At 35.4% G+C, this 14845-nt stretch overlaps 1 protein-coding gene across 8 annotated transcripts in view; it reads left to right on the plus strand.

Moving 5' to 3' along the window:
- FAM184A (family with sequence similarity 184 member A) overlaps nt 1–14845 on the plus strand; it is a 74761-nt gene that overhangs the window by 56730 nt on the left and 3186 nt on the right. For 2 of the 8 annotated variants that reach the window (XM_066179326.1, XM_066179327.1), the window contains 8 exons: nt 2184–2396; nt 3391–3544; nt 3952–4079; nt 6249–6433; nt 6921–7067; nt 9974–10091; nt 10715–10819; nt 14440–14642. In XM_066179326.1, the coding sequence (XP_066035423.1) occupies nt 2184–2396; nt 3391–3544; nt 3952–4079; nt 6249–6433; nt 6921–7067; nt 9974–10091; nt 10715–10819; nt 14440–14642 (1253 nt within the window). Of the gene's footprint in view, nt 1–2183; nt 2397–3390; nt 3545–3951; nt 4080–6248; nt 6434–6920; nt 7068–9973; nt 10092–10714; nt 10820–14439; nt 14643–14845 lie in introns of those variants that run through there. The other 6 variants (XM_066179328.1, XM_066179329.1, XM_066179330.1 and 3 more) reach the window with 5 other exon arrangements.

Consider the following 14845-nt stretch of genomic DNA (forward strand, 5'->3'; position numbering starts at 1 on the left):
AAATAATGAGCCTTACCTTGACCTGTTACAACTAGAAAGTAGGTTTGGGGACTATGATATATAATTATATGAAAATGTCACCTCAGTGTTCAGTAGGAGTCTCAAAAGCAAATAAAACTTTAGTAATATAGGAGAGAAACAGAACATAACATGTAAAACTGTATCAATCACTACATAAAAACAGAATTTACTCTCATTTCAAATAACTTGTGCTATTTTGGTCTCCTAGTCTTAAAAAAGAAATAATAGAAAAGAGGTAAAAGTAGGAGAAATGTGATCATAGATATGAAATAATGTCCATACAAGGAGCAACTCACTTGGCCAAAGCAATTCAGTATGGAAAAGGGTATAAGGAGGGAAATGATGGAGAGCTGTAGAAACATGAGTAGGATACAGCAAATTAAAAGGGAACTTCTTTTGACTCCTTTCCATTACAAGTGTTGAAGATCATCATGTCAAATTGGCATGTCTACATGGAACTTGACACAGGATATTGTGGATACTAAAAGCTTTTATGGGGTCAGATAATAGTTGTTATTATTTCTTCTATAAATCTGCTCCAAAATACCTCTTCTGGTTTTAGAAAGATTTCTAGTTCGAGGTAGACTACAGAGTCAAGATCCCTACATTTATGCTTGGCCTTTTTTTCCTCGGGTAAACCTGGTTGGCCCTTTCTGGAAGCAGAACCGGAGATCAGACAAAATTTGGTCTGTATAATTTTTATGTGAAATTCATATTTAATGTATTTAGTAAAAAATTTTGCAGAAGGTAGTGTAGGCCTTCCCTACCCTCCTTTAATTGTAGCTAATCTCTTTCAAAGGTATCTGAAGTACAAGACAATACAGTGTATGTTAAAGGTCTTTATGCCCAGACACAAAGACCTGGTGAATCTGAAATACGACAAGCTGTGCTTATTTCATTTAAATTACTTTGATTTTTGTTTTCTTTTGTTTTACTGCTAATTTTTGTTTCTGTAGCTTTTTTCTTTCAAATCTGCTTAAGCTGTGTTCTTCTGAAAAAGAAATTTAACCCACATGTTCGGCAGCAATGTTTATGCTACAAGTTGTACTTGGTATGCTGCTAATAATTTCCTGCTAAGTGGTGGATTTAATGTTCTCTAACTCAATAACTTGATGTGCAATGTCGTTACAAATTTGATATAATTAATTTTAAGATATGCTGAATCAAATGACACTATCAGACTTTCATTTATAATTCCATATGATGTAATACTCTGAGGCTTGAAAAGTATCCTTACTGATTCAAATTCTTTGTTACGTGGCAATTTTATTTTCCTTCATTTGAGTTACTGTAGCAAAATTCTCTTTTGGTTAACTCTTATTTCCAGAATTGAAGAGTATAGCTCATGTTTGGCTTTAAAGGGAATACAGGTTTAGTACTTTCAGTCTGAAAAGATGCTGCCTGATATGGAGAAGAAAGTGTAATATTATTATAAAAGGAAAATGGGACTAAAAAAGGAATATAGTATACTATAATGCTTACTGGATGAAAAGCATCGTTTGTAAAATCAGGTGTTTCTAAGAAAATGAGTTGTGACTCTGATTGTTTAGATCTTGGAAACAAGCATAAAAATCACTCTCATAGCCCTACTGAACTAGCTAAAAAGTGTGATGGGAAATCCATCAGGTGTTACTTTTTATTTGGGATGCTGAGTGGTACCATTTCTTTCTAAATAAGAAAACCGCTAGTAACGTAGGACCATAGCATACAAAAAGATACAAAAATCATTGTAGATGTCGCAGGCTGTCCTCCCTTATTCCAAGTGCAAGATTATTCTTGCAGAACGGGCGTTCCCCTGAAGAGCAGATTAACAAGCAAGTATTTGATTTCAGACCTTGATAGTGTCATTTTTATTGATCTTTTATATAAAACCTAAGTAATTTTTGATAATTTGGCCATTAAAAATTGTGTTACAGGTGGTGCTGCAGTATGAACTAACCAATATGATAACCCTTACAAAATCATTAAAATATCATTATATCTCTGATTGTATATCACAGAACATTAACAACAAATTCAGTAGATGGATGACATTGCTTGTCTGTCTTTTAACTAATGCTCTGGCTCTAAAATTTCAAATGTTTTCTTCTACTGAATGTCTTCTTTACAGCTGATGTTAGTATTAATGACTAATGAATGTTTGCTGTTCTGTTGTGGGTTAGATCTCCTTACTGAAGCAGAATCTGGAGATGCAGCTTTCCCAGTCACAGAGTTCTTTGCAACAGCTACAAGCCCAGTTCAGTCAGGAGCGACAGAGACTGACTCAGGAGATCCAGGAATTAGAAGAAGAGCATCAGCAAAGGCATAAGTCACTTCAGGAAGCCCATATTCTTGCCTTTCAAAACATGGAAGAAACAAAAGAGCAAGAACAAAAGGCATGTTCATATGGTTATTCCAAATTCTGTAGAGAATATTGCCATTTTAACATTTTACGTACGCAGTTGGAATTAGTAAAGAAACTACTAAGTTTACTTTTCAGCTGATGTATTGCAGTAATACTGTTGTCCAGTTAAATCTGAAAAAGACATATTGAAAATAGTTTCTAATACTGGCATTGTTTCATGTCTTGCTTTATATGCACGTATATAAGGAGGTGTGTATATATATATGTTAAAATTATTATCAATACATGCGTTTCTTTATGGTACATTGACATTGTTACCCTTAATATTATATTCTTGTTTTGATTTTGAGTAGGAATTTTCCATTACAGTTAATTTTGCATGTTTTTTTCTGCCAGTAGGCTCCTTTGAAATGTATTTTATATTTTCCTTATGTTAAAAATTGTGTTAGCTATGCTCTGTGACTTGGAAGATAATTTTCATGCTCCAGCCAAGATGCTTTTTTTTTTTAAAACCTTGATACTTTTTTTTTAAAACATTGACAAAACCAGCTTTAAAATTGGAATTTTTTAAGTTCAGCTCCAGAGTATGCCTTTGCAATCAGTGTACCCACTATGTGCCCAGAAGATCAGAAGATGTGTACCAGGAACATTGTGCTTCATACAATTCCATAGGGTGTAAACATGGGTGTCCTTAGGGAGCAGAAGTCCCCAAATGTGTGCACACTAGACCCATCAATGAATCTGCGCCTTATTACATTGCTTGCTATTGTAGATATATCCATGGATTGATTTTTTTCTCTTTTCCAGCTGTGAGCCAAATGGGTTTTGTGCACAGGTAATCTTGGTAACCATCAACCACTGGAAAAAAAAATGTTAGGAGGATAAGAAAATATGAGTAATACTAGTGGGTTTTTTTTTCTAGAGTATGTCAATGTCTGCTTTTTGTTTCCAGTTGTTTATTTTGTAATGTTTTATAAATTCTCTAAGTTGGTGTAGAGCAAATTTTGTCAATTTTGATTTCATAGGAATTAGAAGAACGTTTACAGCAGAAGCACTCAGAAGAACTTCATGCTCTGAAAGAAACACATAAACAAGCCATGGAAGGCTTTAAATTGGAGATGGAACAGGAACTTCAGACTCTACGATTTGAGCTGGAGGATGAAGGAAAAGCTATGTTAGGTATACTATTTTCAAATTGGAAAAGGGGTCCAAACCCATTATTTCTACTCATGCAAATGCACATGCACATGCGTGTGTGTATTGTAACACTATAGTGTCTCTCTGAGTCATTCAGAGTTGACCTAAGTGTTCCTCTTAAAATCACTGTAGGCTTTAACAGGTAAGCTTAGACTCTTCACTTTTGAAATATCTCATCCTTAACGCTCTCTTGAAAGGAGTAAGCAACCAAAGTTCCTGATGGAGAACTGATGTTTTCAGAAAGCAGCAGGAATAAAATACAAGACAGTTACTTAGCTGATGTAAAGCGTGTTTTAGGTCAGCAACAATATTAAATGGAGCTGGACTGTTGCTGTTAATTAATGTAAACACATCCAAATTAAACTTTTCTTTTTGTTCACGGTAACCAGCTTCCTTGCGCTCAGAGCTCAACCACCAACATGCAGCAGCAATTGACCAGCTAAGGCACAACCATCAACAAGAACTGGTGGCTGCCAAAATGGAGCTTGAAAGAAGCATAGAACTCGGCAGGCGACAGGTAGGAGGCATGGCTGGCAACTGGCTATAAAATGGCATGATCAATATTCAGTTTTCCCTTTGCTGGAGGCAAGAACAGTTGTGAACAAACAACAAGCATGTAATCCTTCAAAGTCACCCAACACCAGCAGCTAATGAGTTCCTGCCAGTTTCCTAAACTTCTTTCCCTAGCTTTTTCTGCCTTCTACAAACCTCGTTCAATGCCTAGAAAAGGCTCCCATGTTCGGTAGTTTCCCCTCAGAACTGTGCAGCTATCTGGGAGCACCTTGACTTGCCATGGAAGGCAAGTGCCTATTCTTGTAAAATTGTACTCATCCTCAGCTGCCAGCAGGAAGGAAAAAGCTGTTTCTCTTTGAAGCCTAAGAGATACGGCAAAAGAAGTGGTTGCTTATAATCAAATAATTCCTTCAAACTTAAGAAAAAGGTGCACAAAAAAACCCCACCAAACCCCCAAAACCTATATGAACTACCTTTGCTTTCAGTAGCAAACTGATTAATTCACCTTTCATCTTTCGTTTTTCATTTTATACACCATCAGTTTTTCTGCTAGTAGCTAAACATTCAAAGTTTAAGCTCTGTTGAAAGCCAGACTCCTGGAAATAAGAGGATCAGAAAATTACCTCTTTATTTGCCTATATAGGCTTTTCAGGATTGATTTACTGATACTCCAGCACCAAGGAGGAGGAGTCAGTTTAGAAACATATTAACAGGATTTATTTATTATTTATGTTTATTGTTATTTAATAACAGGTATATTAACAGAGGAAACAGGGTTTGTTGGACATAGCCTTTACACAAAAACAGAGACAGTCAAAGATGAGCCCTTTTTTAGCTATTCCTTGCTGGTTTAACAGTGTGAGCACCAGAGGAAAAAACATGGTGCCGTCATGCAGGATTTAGGGGGATATCATTTCAGTCATGTGTTGTTTAAGCCCAGAGTCTGACACCTAGATGAGATGTCAGAAAAAAAAAAAAGTTTAAATTACAAGAACTGGTGTTGGATCCAACCAAACAGGGTGTACTTTTTGCCTCAGTATAATGATCTGCTAAACACAAGCTTTGGTTGTACTGAGGGCAAAGCAGTTACTGAGGTTTCCTGTGTTAGAATGCTCATCAGTTCACAGGATCAGGGTTGAATGGGATGGAGTGCTCTGATCAGGATTTGCTGCTTTTTGAAATATTTATATGTGTGGATGTAAATTTTTCCTGAGCTTTTTCCTATAACTTTAATGTAGTCTTTATATAGGGAGATACATAGTTATTTTTAATTGTTTGCTCTTAAAGATGCTCTATGAAATTTCTGTACTAGGATGTATTTGTGGAGGCATGAAGGAGGCATGAAAGCACATAATACAATTATACACAAATCTACTTTGGAATATCTGCCGATTTTCTGTGTGCAAACTATATGCTCATTAATTATTGTGAAACTGTAAGAAGTGGAATAGATGGAAATAGAAACCTCTGAAAAAGTTGTTTTCATTACAGACATTTCTAAACCAAGGAGACTCATTGTCAAAGCCATTGGGACAGGCTCCAGCTGAGTTTTCCAGATATTGACTTCATTAGAATTTCTTCTGCAAAAAAACAAGACTTTTCTTGATTTATTCGACACAATATAAATATAACATAAACTATTTAACACATATTCTGCTGTAAGATATTTATGACCTTTGTATATATTTATAAGATAGGAAACTTCTGAATCAGTTTTTGTTTGTGCAGAGCACATATCTTGAGCAATTTTCACCTATTGAATGGGGCTGTAAGAGAAAAAGTGGTTCTCTGGATCATATGCTGACAAGGCAGAGAAAGTGAAATGCCCTGGGTCTTAGTGATACCAGTTTTTTTTTTTCTTGTATGTGTGGGCAAAAAGAAAATGTGATAAACTACACCAGTTTTAACAGGGAGTGATAATCATGGATTTTTAACTTTTCCTGCAAGTGGAAATAATTTATTACCTAACTTTGATTTCTTCTTTCTTTATACTTTTCCACAATAAAAAAGCTCTTTGCTTTGATTATTTCTGTCGGCATCAAAAACTGAAAAAAATTTCTATTGGCTGAAAATTTTGCTCAGCTGTTGTCTCCCAAAATCAAGTATTGTAGGCATCACCTCTGAGAGACAAGTCTATCTAAAATATTTTTTGGTGCTGCTACTTATATCATAGGAAAAAGAATTTTTATGCCGAATATCAGATCTACAAGATGAACTGAGACACCGAGACCATCATATAGCTGAACTGGACAAAGAGATTCTGCACCTTCATGAAAATATAAGTGCATTGACGAAGGAATTAGAGTTTAAAGGGAAAGAAATTCTTAGAATACACAGTGAATCCAACCAACAGATCAGGTATGAATTTTTCTATTCCAAATTTGAACCTGTATTGTTTCTCTTATGGTTCTACTTTTAAAAAATTGCCGTTTGCAGTTTTAAATTTATCCTCTTAATCAAATCATATTACATATCATTAAGTCTTCTTTAGTAAAGCTATGCCCTTTACTGTAAAGTTAGTGACTGTGCTGTGCAGTTAAGTGGCATTTCAGTGACACATTTTGGCATATTTTAGTAGCAGTTCACTCAAGTGTTGGTTTTTGGTGGGTTATTTTTCAAATTCATTATGTTTGTTTATTTCAAAAAGCATTAAAGGAGATGCATTTTCCATGAAATAAGCTAGAAGATTGGAGAAGAGTAAATAGTAGGCTTTGATGAATCAGTAATTCCTTCTGTGTTGTCTGATATTATGTAAAAAGCATTAGAAGCATGGCAGAAAATCATGATGAACAAAAAAGTCTGATTTTAGAATAACTCTTTTTTTAACAAAAACTAAATTAAACAGGATGCATGAGCAAGATTTAAGCAAGAAACATGAGACAGAGCTGGATGTCTTGACAGCAGATCACATCAGAGAGAAACAAAGCATGCTGGCAGATTTTAATAAGACCCAAGAGCTGCTCAAGGAAATTAATTCAGCTTTACAAATTTCGTAAGTTTTGTTGCATTAAAAAAATTGTATGTAGCTGCATTTGAGTGAATAGTTTATTCGGGTGTCCATAGGTTCCTGAAGATACTGCAGATAAGCAGATGTACAGATACCTCAATAAAGTATTGGGGGCTAGTCTTGCATTCTTTAGGCAGCACAATTCTATAATCTTGAGGGGAATGTAGTGAGGTAAATTAATAAGGGCTTGAGACCAAAAAATTTCAGGTAGGTAAGATTAAATCTGTGCAGTTCCTAGAAAACTGGAGAAAACTTTATTTCAAATGGTTTCTTTCTCAAACTGTAATACATCTTTTTTGAGAACACAAGAATTTCTTCAACAAGTTTATAAACAGTACAGTATTTACTACTAAGAAGAAGTCAGATTGTAGCATGAGTGATGCAAACATTTTCAGGTTTGGTAGCATAAGGAAAATTAGTGTCTGAAATGGATTGTATGAGCATAATGATAGCAGGAGGCTTAAGAGTTTGTCTGAATCAAAATGCCACCAGGGATTAGACCACCTAATGGTGGCAGAAGTGATGTCATAGTGTGTCACCAGCCAGTGTTTGCCTGTCTTCCACATCGTTCATTCTCTACCTCTGTGGTGTTACCCATTTGGTCACAGTTTCTGGCTCAGGTTTCATAGCACATTGAGCACAAAGTTGTCACTAAGGGATTTGTATTTGCAGCACAGAAGATTCATGGCAGAGAGAAGAAATTGGTTCTAAGTTTTTGATAGAAAGCTTTTTTAAGTTATTATCAGTTACAAATGGCCAGTAAAGCCAAAATGCGTCTAGCTTTTTCTGGATAATGAGCCCTCAGAAATTGTCTTCAAATAAAATGGTTATAAAATTCTAGTTTTCACCCCCTTGTAATTGTCCACATGCACACTCCTATGCCCTAATAAATGTGGTACCTTGCCATTCAGTAATTAGAGGTAAGCTACCTCCTCTTTCCTGCATTTATCTTGTATGAGAAACAGGCCTATGAGCAGCCACCAGAACTGTTTTGGAACTGTTTACCCTTAATGTTTTCCACATTAAGTTGTTTGCTTCTCAGTGTCATGTAATTTTCTGAATTTAGCTGGTTTCCTGCTCCTCATTCTTGCTCAATTTAGAGTTTTGAAGAAGCAGCCACTTGCCTAAAATCAGCAAACATCATCCAGGGTACCCTAACCTGGCCTTCAGTGTGTTATTTCTCTATTTACACTGAAGCAAGAAGCTGTCCAAAGAAGAAACTATGTAGAAAAACTAGCAAATTTTAAAAACCAAACCCAAAACAAACAAACAAAAACAAAACAAACAAAAAACCAAACCAAAAAAACAAAACCCAAAACCACACACACACCAACCCAGAGAAGTTTTATGCAGCTGTTTCTCAAGTAACAGTTCCCAGGTTCAGCCTCACCCAAAGCGTGGCCTTATGAATGTTTGTGAAATGGAGAATTTGTCTTGGAATAATTGAGAATGGGTGTTATTAATTAGGCTCTATAACTAAAGTCTTAAAATTACAAATTATCAATTTGAAACAGAAAAAAAAAAAAAGAGTTCTCTGAAGTATCTGAAAATAAAATGACAGCTGTGTGGAACTATGTACTATTCTCCAGGGATCTATGTACAATAGCTTAACCTAGCATAAAAAGTATGCACAAAAATTAAATCAGCTGAGGCTATTTCTGTTCTGCTGAGTCAAATGCCTTCTCTGCAAGTAAAAACGATCATGTTGTTCTCATTCATATTGTTTTATGTAAATACATTATATAATCTCCTCAGAATATGCACAGGTTATTTGAAGGTTATTAAATTATCAATATAGTTTAATAATAACTGCTTTTTCATCTGCAAATCGAAGTAAAAACATCATAGTTGCTATTGAAGAGAAAATACTTGTCTGAAATGAAAAATTATGTCTACTTCCAAGTGTTTATGGCTGGTTTAATTCTTGTGGAATTAAGCTTGACTTGATGTAGATTCAATTTAATTCATAGATTTTTCTTAGCGTTTGATTGGGATTTCTTTTCTTTTTTTCTTAGCGTTTGATTGGGATTTCTTTTCTTTTTTCACTAAGTTTGTTAAATTTCCTGAATCTATTCTGATACTTGGTTCACTAATCTAAGTGAGGGCTGAATATGTGAGAGACTTATTTTAGTACTTTCCTTTGAAACTATATTTAGCATCATGAGCATGGTATTAGTTTAAAGGAGACATAATAATTTGAAACTGTCATGTCTTCAAAACTTTTTCCTTTAAGGAAAAGGGATATTTATGCAGTTACTTGTACAATTCCTCTCTCAGTTGGCTTATTTCACTTCTCTCCTTTAATGCTTTCCCACCAGGCATTTCAAATTTCCTCTTCGTTTCTTTTCCTCAAATGTTTATCAGTTATTACATTAGATATCCTAATATCCGAGTGTTATTCCTTTTGTTTTGCAGCTTATTCCTTTATTTCATCTCTAATGGTACTAAGTATCTTTTGTGGAGAGGAGTTAGTTACCTGTTAGTCTTCAGTGTTCTTGAGTATCTTCTGTTCCAGTATGTTCTGCATGAGCTGAGGAAGACGCTGTGGTTTTGAATGCCTTATTTTAAGCCTGACAAGTGCCCTTACAAGTGGCCCTTTTCAAAAATGCAGTAGTGCATGCACAGGAAGGATGTTAAGTTTTTAGAATGTTCCCTGGATTATTAGTTGCTGGAGCAAAAGTTACAGTTATTGTGGTTTTTTTGTTTTGTTTTGTTTCTTAATTATCTAAAGTGGAAGGAGAACATAGAAATTAATTTCCTTCACAGTGGTAAGAAAGTCATCCTCTGTTCTTACTCCCTGAACTCCCTTTTGTACTTATCAAAAATGTGACTATTCACTCATCATTTAACACTGGATCAGGCTAAAGGGGATATTCTTCTTTTCTATAAAGTTTAGAAGAAATGGAAGAAAAATATAAAAACAGAGAATCAAGACCAGAAGACTTGCAGCTTATCTCAGAACTGAAAGACCTAATTGCAGAGCGGGACCAACTCATAAAGAAATTGATTGTAAGACTTCTATGCTCTCTTGGTGTAATATCTTGACAAATACAAAAGTTAATCTGATTCTAAGTATTTAAAGTGTATTTTGAAAACCAATCCTGCTAGCATGTTATTCATATTCTTTGACACATTATTCCTCTGGTTTCAATGACTCATAATAGTAAAACTAATTAGATACGGAGTGTTTTCCAAAATCAAGCATGATACATTATTGCATTAAGAAATAGTTTCTTCTATGAGGTTTCTAAGACCAAGATCCTGACCCACTGAGCTTCCCAAATTCAGAGCACAACACCCTGACTTGGGTTAGTCTGATTAGATCCCAATTAAGGAGCAAGAAGAAATGAGGAAATCAAAATTGATTAAAGATAGGAATTTAACTATATTGAGTCTTTTGCAGTACATAATCCCTTAGCCTGTGCTCACTCTCAGGACCATAGAACTGCATAAATAGAAATTATTTAGATTATTCCATATAATACAATATAAACATGAAATGCAATTTTTAGAATTGCCAGTTTGTTTTAAAATGTAAGCGTAAATTTGTTTGAGAACATTTTACAGGCAGATTTGGCCACTAACTGGTTGAAAATGCATAAAAAGGAGTTTCTATCTGTTGTTCTTTTTAGGAGGACAAAAAGTTCTATCAGCTGGAACTAGTAAACAGGGAGACTAACTACAACAAAATGTTTAATGCAAGCCCTAATGTTGGTGTTATTAATCCATTGGTGAAGGTATGTTCCATGGACTTCATTGCTAAAGTAAAGAAAAAGAAATCTAAAGATATAGTAAAAAGAAAAGAAATGTGTATGTGTGTGTGCCTGCATCTACACATAAATCACTGTTATCAGACATGTTCAAAACAAGGAACATAGTTTTCCATTTGTCTACTTACTTTTATGTAGGTTTGTTTCTTTTGTGTTGTTGAGAGATCCACTGATGCTGTTGCCCTGGTTTGCTTGATATGTGTGACCTAAAACACAGTTCTTATCACAAAACTGCAAATTTAAAATGGAAAAGTGACAGGCAATAAAGGGCAGAACTGTATCATGCAACAGAGAGCAGTGACTGGTTTTTAGTTTTTGTAATTTTTCTTGGTTATTACAGAAAGTGCAAGGGCACTTTGTGCTTTTTGGGAAGCGCTCAGGGTGGAAGGGCATTAAAAAGATAGGGAGAGAGGACAGTAAAAGGAAAGGAGTAAAGGTAAAAAGGGGAAGGAGAAGCATGTGAGAAGGGCATGGAATGAGTCTGAAGGGGGAAAGACGTAGAGTAAGATTGGAGAAGTGGAGTGGCAAACCAGTACAGACAGCGGAGGCTGCAAGAGATTGAAGTCAGTCTCTAGCCGCCTGTTATTGTCGCCATCTATACAAGTGAAAGCACTTCAGTAGCAACTTTTTCCAGTTTTCTCCATCCTGCTGAACAGCAGCCAGGGAAGGCTTCTGTCCACACAGGCATAGTAGCCTTTCTGTGACTTCAAAAGCCAGCAGCATTCCTTGTGTAGGAATGTGAATAGACTGTGGTAGAGTACCTAAATACTGCTCCTTTTCATCACTTCAGGAGTGAGTCCTCTGACATTTCCTTCCTCCTTGTGATAACCCATGGGTTATTTCAGTTGCATGGAAGGGGAGGAGATTCGTGCCAGCTGTAGAGACTGAAGAAGTTGGGAAGGTTCTGAAGCAGAGGCTAAAACCTAAGGGGCACAACTCGAGCAGCTCAGATGCTCAAGAGCCTCAGTGATCAAGGTTCAGGTTCAAGTTATTTAAAAGGAGGTTTGGCTCCATTATTTGAGATCAGGCTGTGTTTTTTAGCCAGCCTTACTGCAGTTTCACATCAGATCAGCATATCTGATGTGCACTTCTGCACAAACTGCTGAAGAACATAAATATTCTCCTATGATTTTCACAAGCCCGGCAGCTCTCCCAAGCTTATATGGATGTCTAATTATTATGCTAATTGCATAAAAGAAATTAGTTTGGGCCCATTAGAGACAATACCAGGACTTACAAATACAATTTCAATGGTTGTTTGAAAATGTTGGAAGTCTGTCCAAACCATCCATTTATAAAGATGTAAAATGGAACCATTTAGTGTATAACCTTATGTTTTATGTGAAATCTGAAGTGTTTGGGAAAAGTACTTCAGCATCAGATTTCCATAGTGATAATTCACATATTTTTATAATATGCTTCTATCACTTAAAATGTTTAGACTTTAGAAGTGTCCTGTATGCAAGAACATTCTGATCTTCCATTTCATGAGTTGTGGACTATGTTAATTTATTTTGTCAAAGCACATACTGTGTTATTAGAGAATGAATTACAAAGAAACTGAAAATCTCATTCTCTTTTCTTTTTGTGTAAGAAAAAAGAAGTTATGAGTTACTACAGACTTTGCATGTTAATGCAAAATTACAGCCATTGCAGTATGTGTTAGAGCTTCTCTAATTTCTGCAATGGATCTTTTTAGTATAGTATTACATCCTTACATCTAAAGTTTTTTAATACTTTGCATGAATTTCATGGAAACAATACACAGAGTTTTCTCTCTCCAGATGTGACTGCTTCAGAAGCACAGATTGTTTTATAGAGAATATTATATAATTCATAGTTTTTATCTAAGCACTTATGTGGATAACATACTTTTTCCAGAGGTGAGCCACTTGTGAAGTTTTAACTACAGTTTGTGTAACACACTTTTTGATTGCAGCATATATTGTCTTGCAAGTGAATTTTACATACAGTTGGTTACTTTCACCAAACTATTTCTTACTTTCTGTTTCTTTAGCTACTACAGCAGACATGTATTTGACAATCTTAGTTGAATCCTTTGTAACTGATTGTTATTCACTGTGATGCTTAAAACCCGCTTATTTCTATTATACCTTTCTGTTAAATTGTCAGGGTATTTTAATTGTGTATTGACAAACACACCCAAGAGTATGTGCCTGCAATCAGTATCATTTGAATCTGCCAACCCTGGAGTGGTCAGGCACTGAAATCAAAGCTAGCAGGGAGCCTAAGAGAAAAAGATGCAAACAAACAGTAGGACTCTGTCTGTCTCCAGCTGACTCGTGCCCACCCTTGAATAGAACAGCTGTCCTGTTTCAGGTGGAATTCTGCTGGAAAATATTATATAGAAACAACATGAGATTCCACTTGTCTTTCACTTTATTTAGTTCAAATATATGTAGCTAATAAGCCCTTAAGGGGTTTTTCTCCTAGCTGCTTTGTTAGGGTTGCATATAGATAATTGAAAGAAATTACTTATTATATATTCAAATAATACATAATTCATTGTATCTTTGAGCGACGATTTTTAAATTGCTCTGGGTATGTCAAAAACTCCTCTATTTTTGGAAATAAGGCACTTTGAATTTCAGTATTTTATTGTGGACATGAAAAATGTGATAGAAGTCAGAAAAAACACACCATGTCCTGTCAGACATCCATTTAATAGAAAAGTGATAGAATTATTTGAAACATCCTTCTGCATTAAAATATCCATAAAAACAGAGAGGATCACTGACTCCTTTGTATGATGTGTTCTGGAATGTAAAATAGGGGCATAAAAATAGATTTCTTAAATATTTGGAGCTCCTTGAAATACTATCTTGAGAAGTACGGATTATTGTAAAAAAAAAAAAAAAAAAAAAACATGTTCAATTGTGCCATCTGGTGTCTAGAAGTGGCAGCTATATTAGCATCACAGCCAGGCTTTTCTTTGTGGAAGAAACTGGAGTCCTGTACAGTAATATTTTTATCTTTAGCTGTATTGCTATAATGCTTTGCTGACTGAGAGGGTGTAATTGCTGTGAAAGAAGTGTAGATGCTTTTCTAGGTTTCATGGTCCAGTTACCCATTACCTCAGTGATGGAGTGAAATGTGTTGGAGAGACCCATTTTTTTATCATTTAAATTTGCTGTAGTTGCATTTGATAGCAGAGCTGTTTCATGGATATGAAGAAAAGATTTAAGTAAACATGAAAGGTTTAACAGACTGAAAGGAAATTTTCCACAAGATTGTCAATCTCCAACGTTTAAATAGAACCAATGTTTCAATATAACCAAAATGTTATATTGAAAGATCATATACTCATGTGATATACTCATTGATTATTACACTAAATCATAAGAACTTAATAATTTTGATTAGAAATTCGATCTTGCTGTGAAAATTTGTGGTGTTCACGTCAAAGCAAACAGAAAACTAGGACTGGAAAAAGAGCCCAATCTGTCCAAATTCTTCTCCTTCAAAAAAACCTCCAAACCAGCCATCAATAAATCTTCTAAATTAGCCAATGTCCTCATCGGTTGTGGTGCAAGAAGCCTTCCTTATGTTTGTTATTTTTAATGCAGCAAAAGAAGAAGAACGATAAATCAACAAACAGGTTTGTGAGTGTCCCCAATCTAAGTGCTCTGGAATCTAGCGGAGTGGTGGGCAATGGACATCCCAACCGCCTGGAGCCCAGTCCTAACTCACCCATCCACGATATTGAGTTCAACAGCAGCAAACCACTACCACAGCCAATGCCACCCAAAGAGCCCAAGACGTTTTTGAGGTGAGCACTGCCTCACCAATCTTTTTTTTTTTTTTGCTTGACTTTGGAAAATTTTGCATTCTTATTGAGCTGAATCCCACTTGCTTTATCAGCCTTTCAGAGGTACAAGTACTTTTACGGCATTTTTAATTTTTACATTACCTCTTTATAGTATTCCTTTTTATTGTAGACCTTGTTGAAATGTGAAGTATTCTCTCACTTTT

Source organism: Chamaea fasciata, unplaced genomic scaffold (assembly GCF_029207755.1).
Source record: "Chamaea fasciata isolate MVZ Bird 193981 ecotype frontalis unplaced genomic scaffold, bChaFas1.0.hap1 SCAF_3, whole genome shotgun sequence".
Classification (NCBI taxonomy): Eukaryota; Metazoa; Chordata; class Aves; order Passeriformes; family Sylviidae; genus Chamaea; species Chamaea fasciata.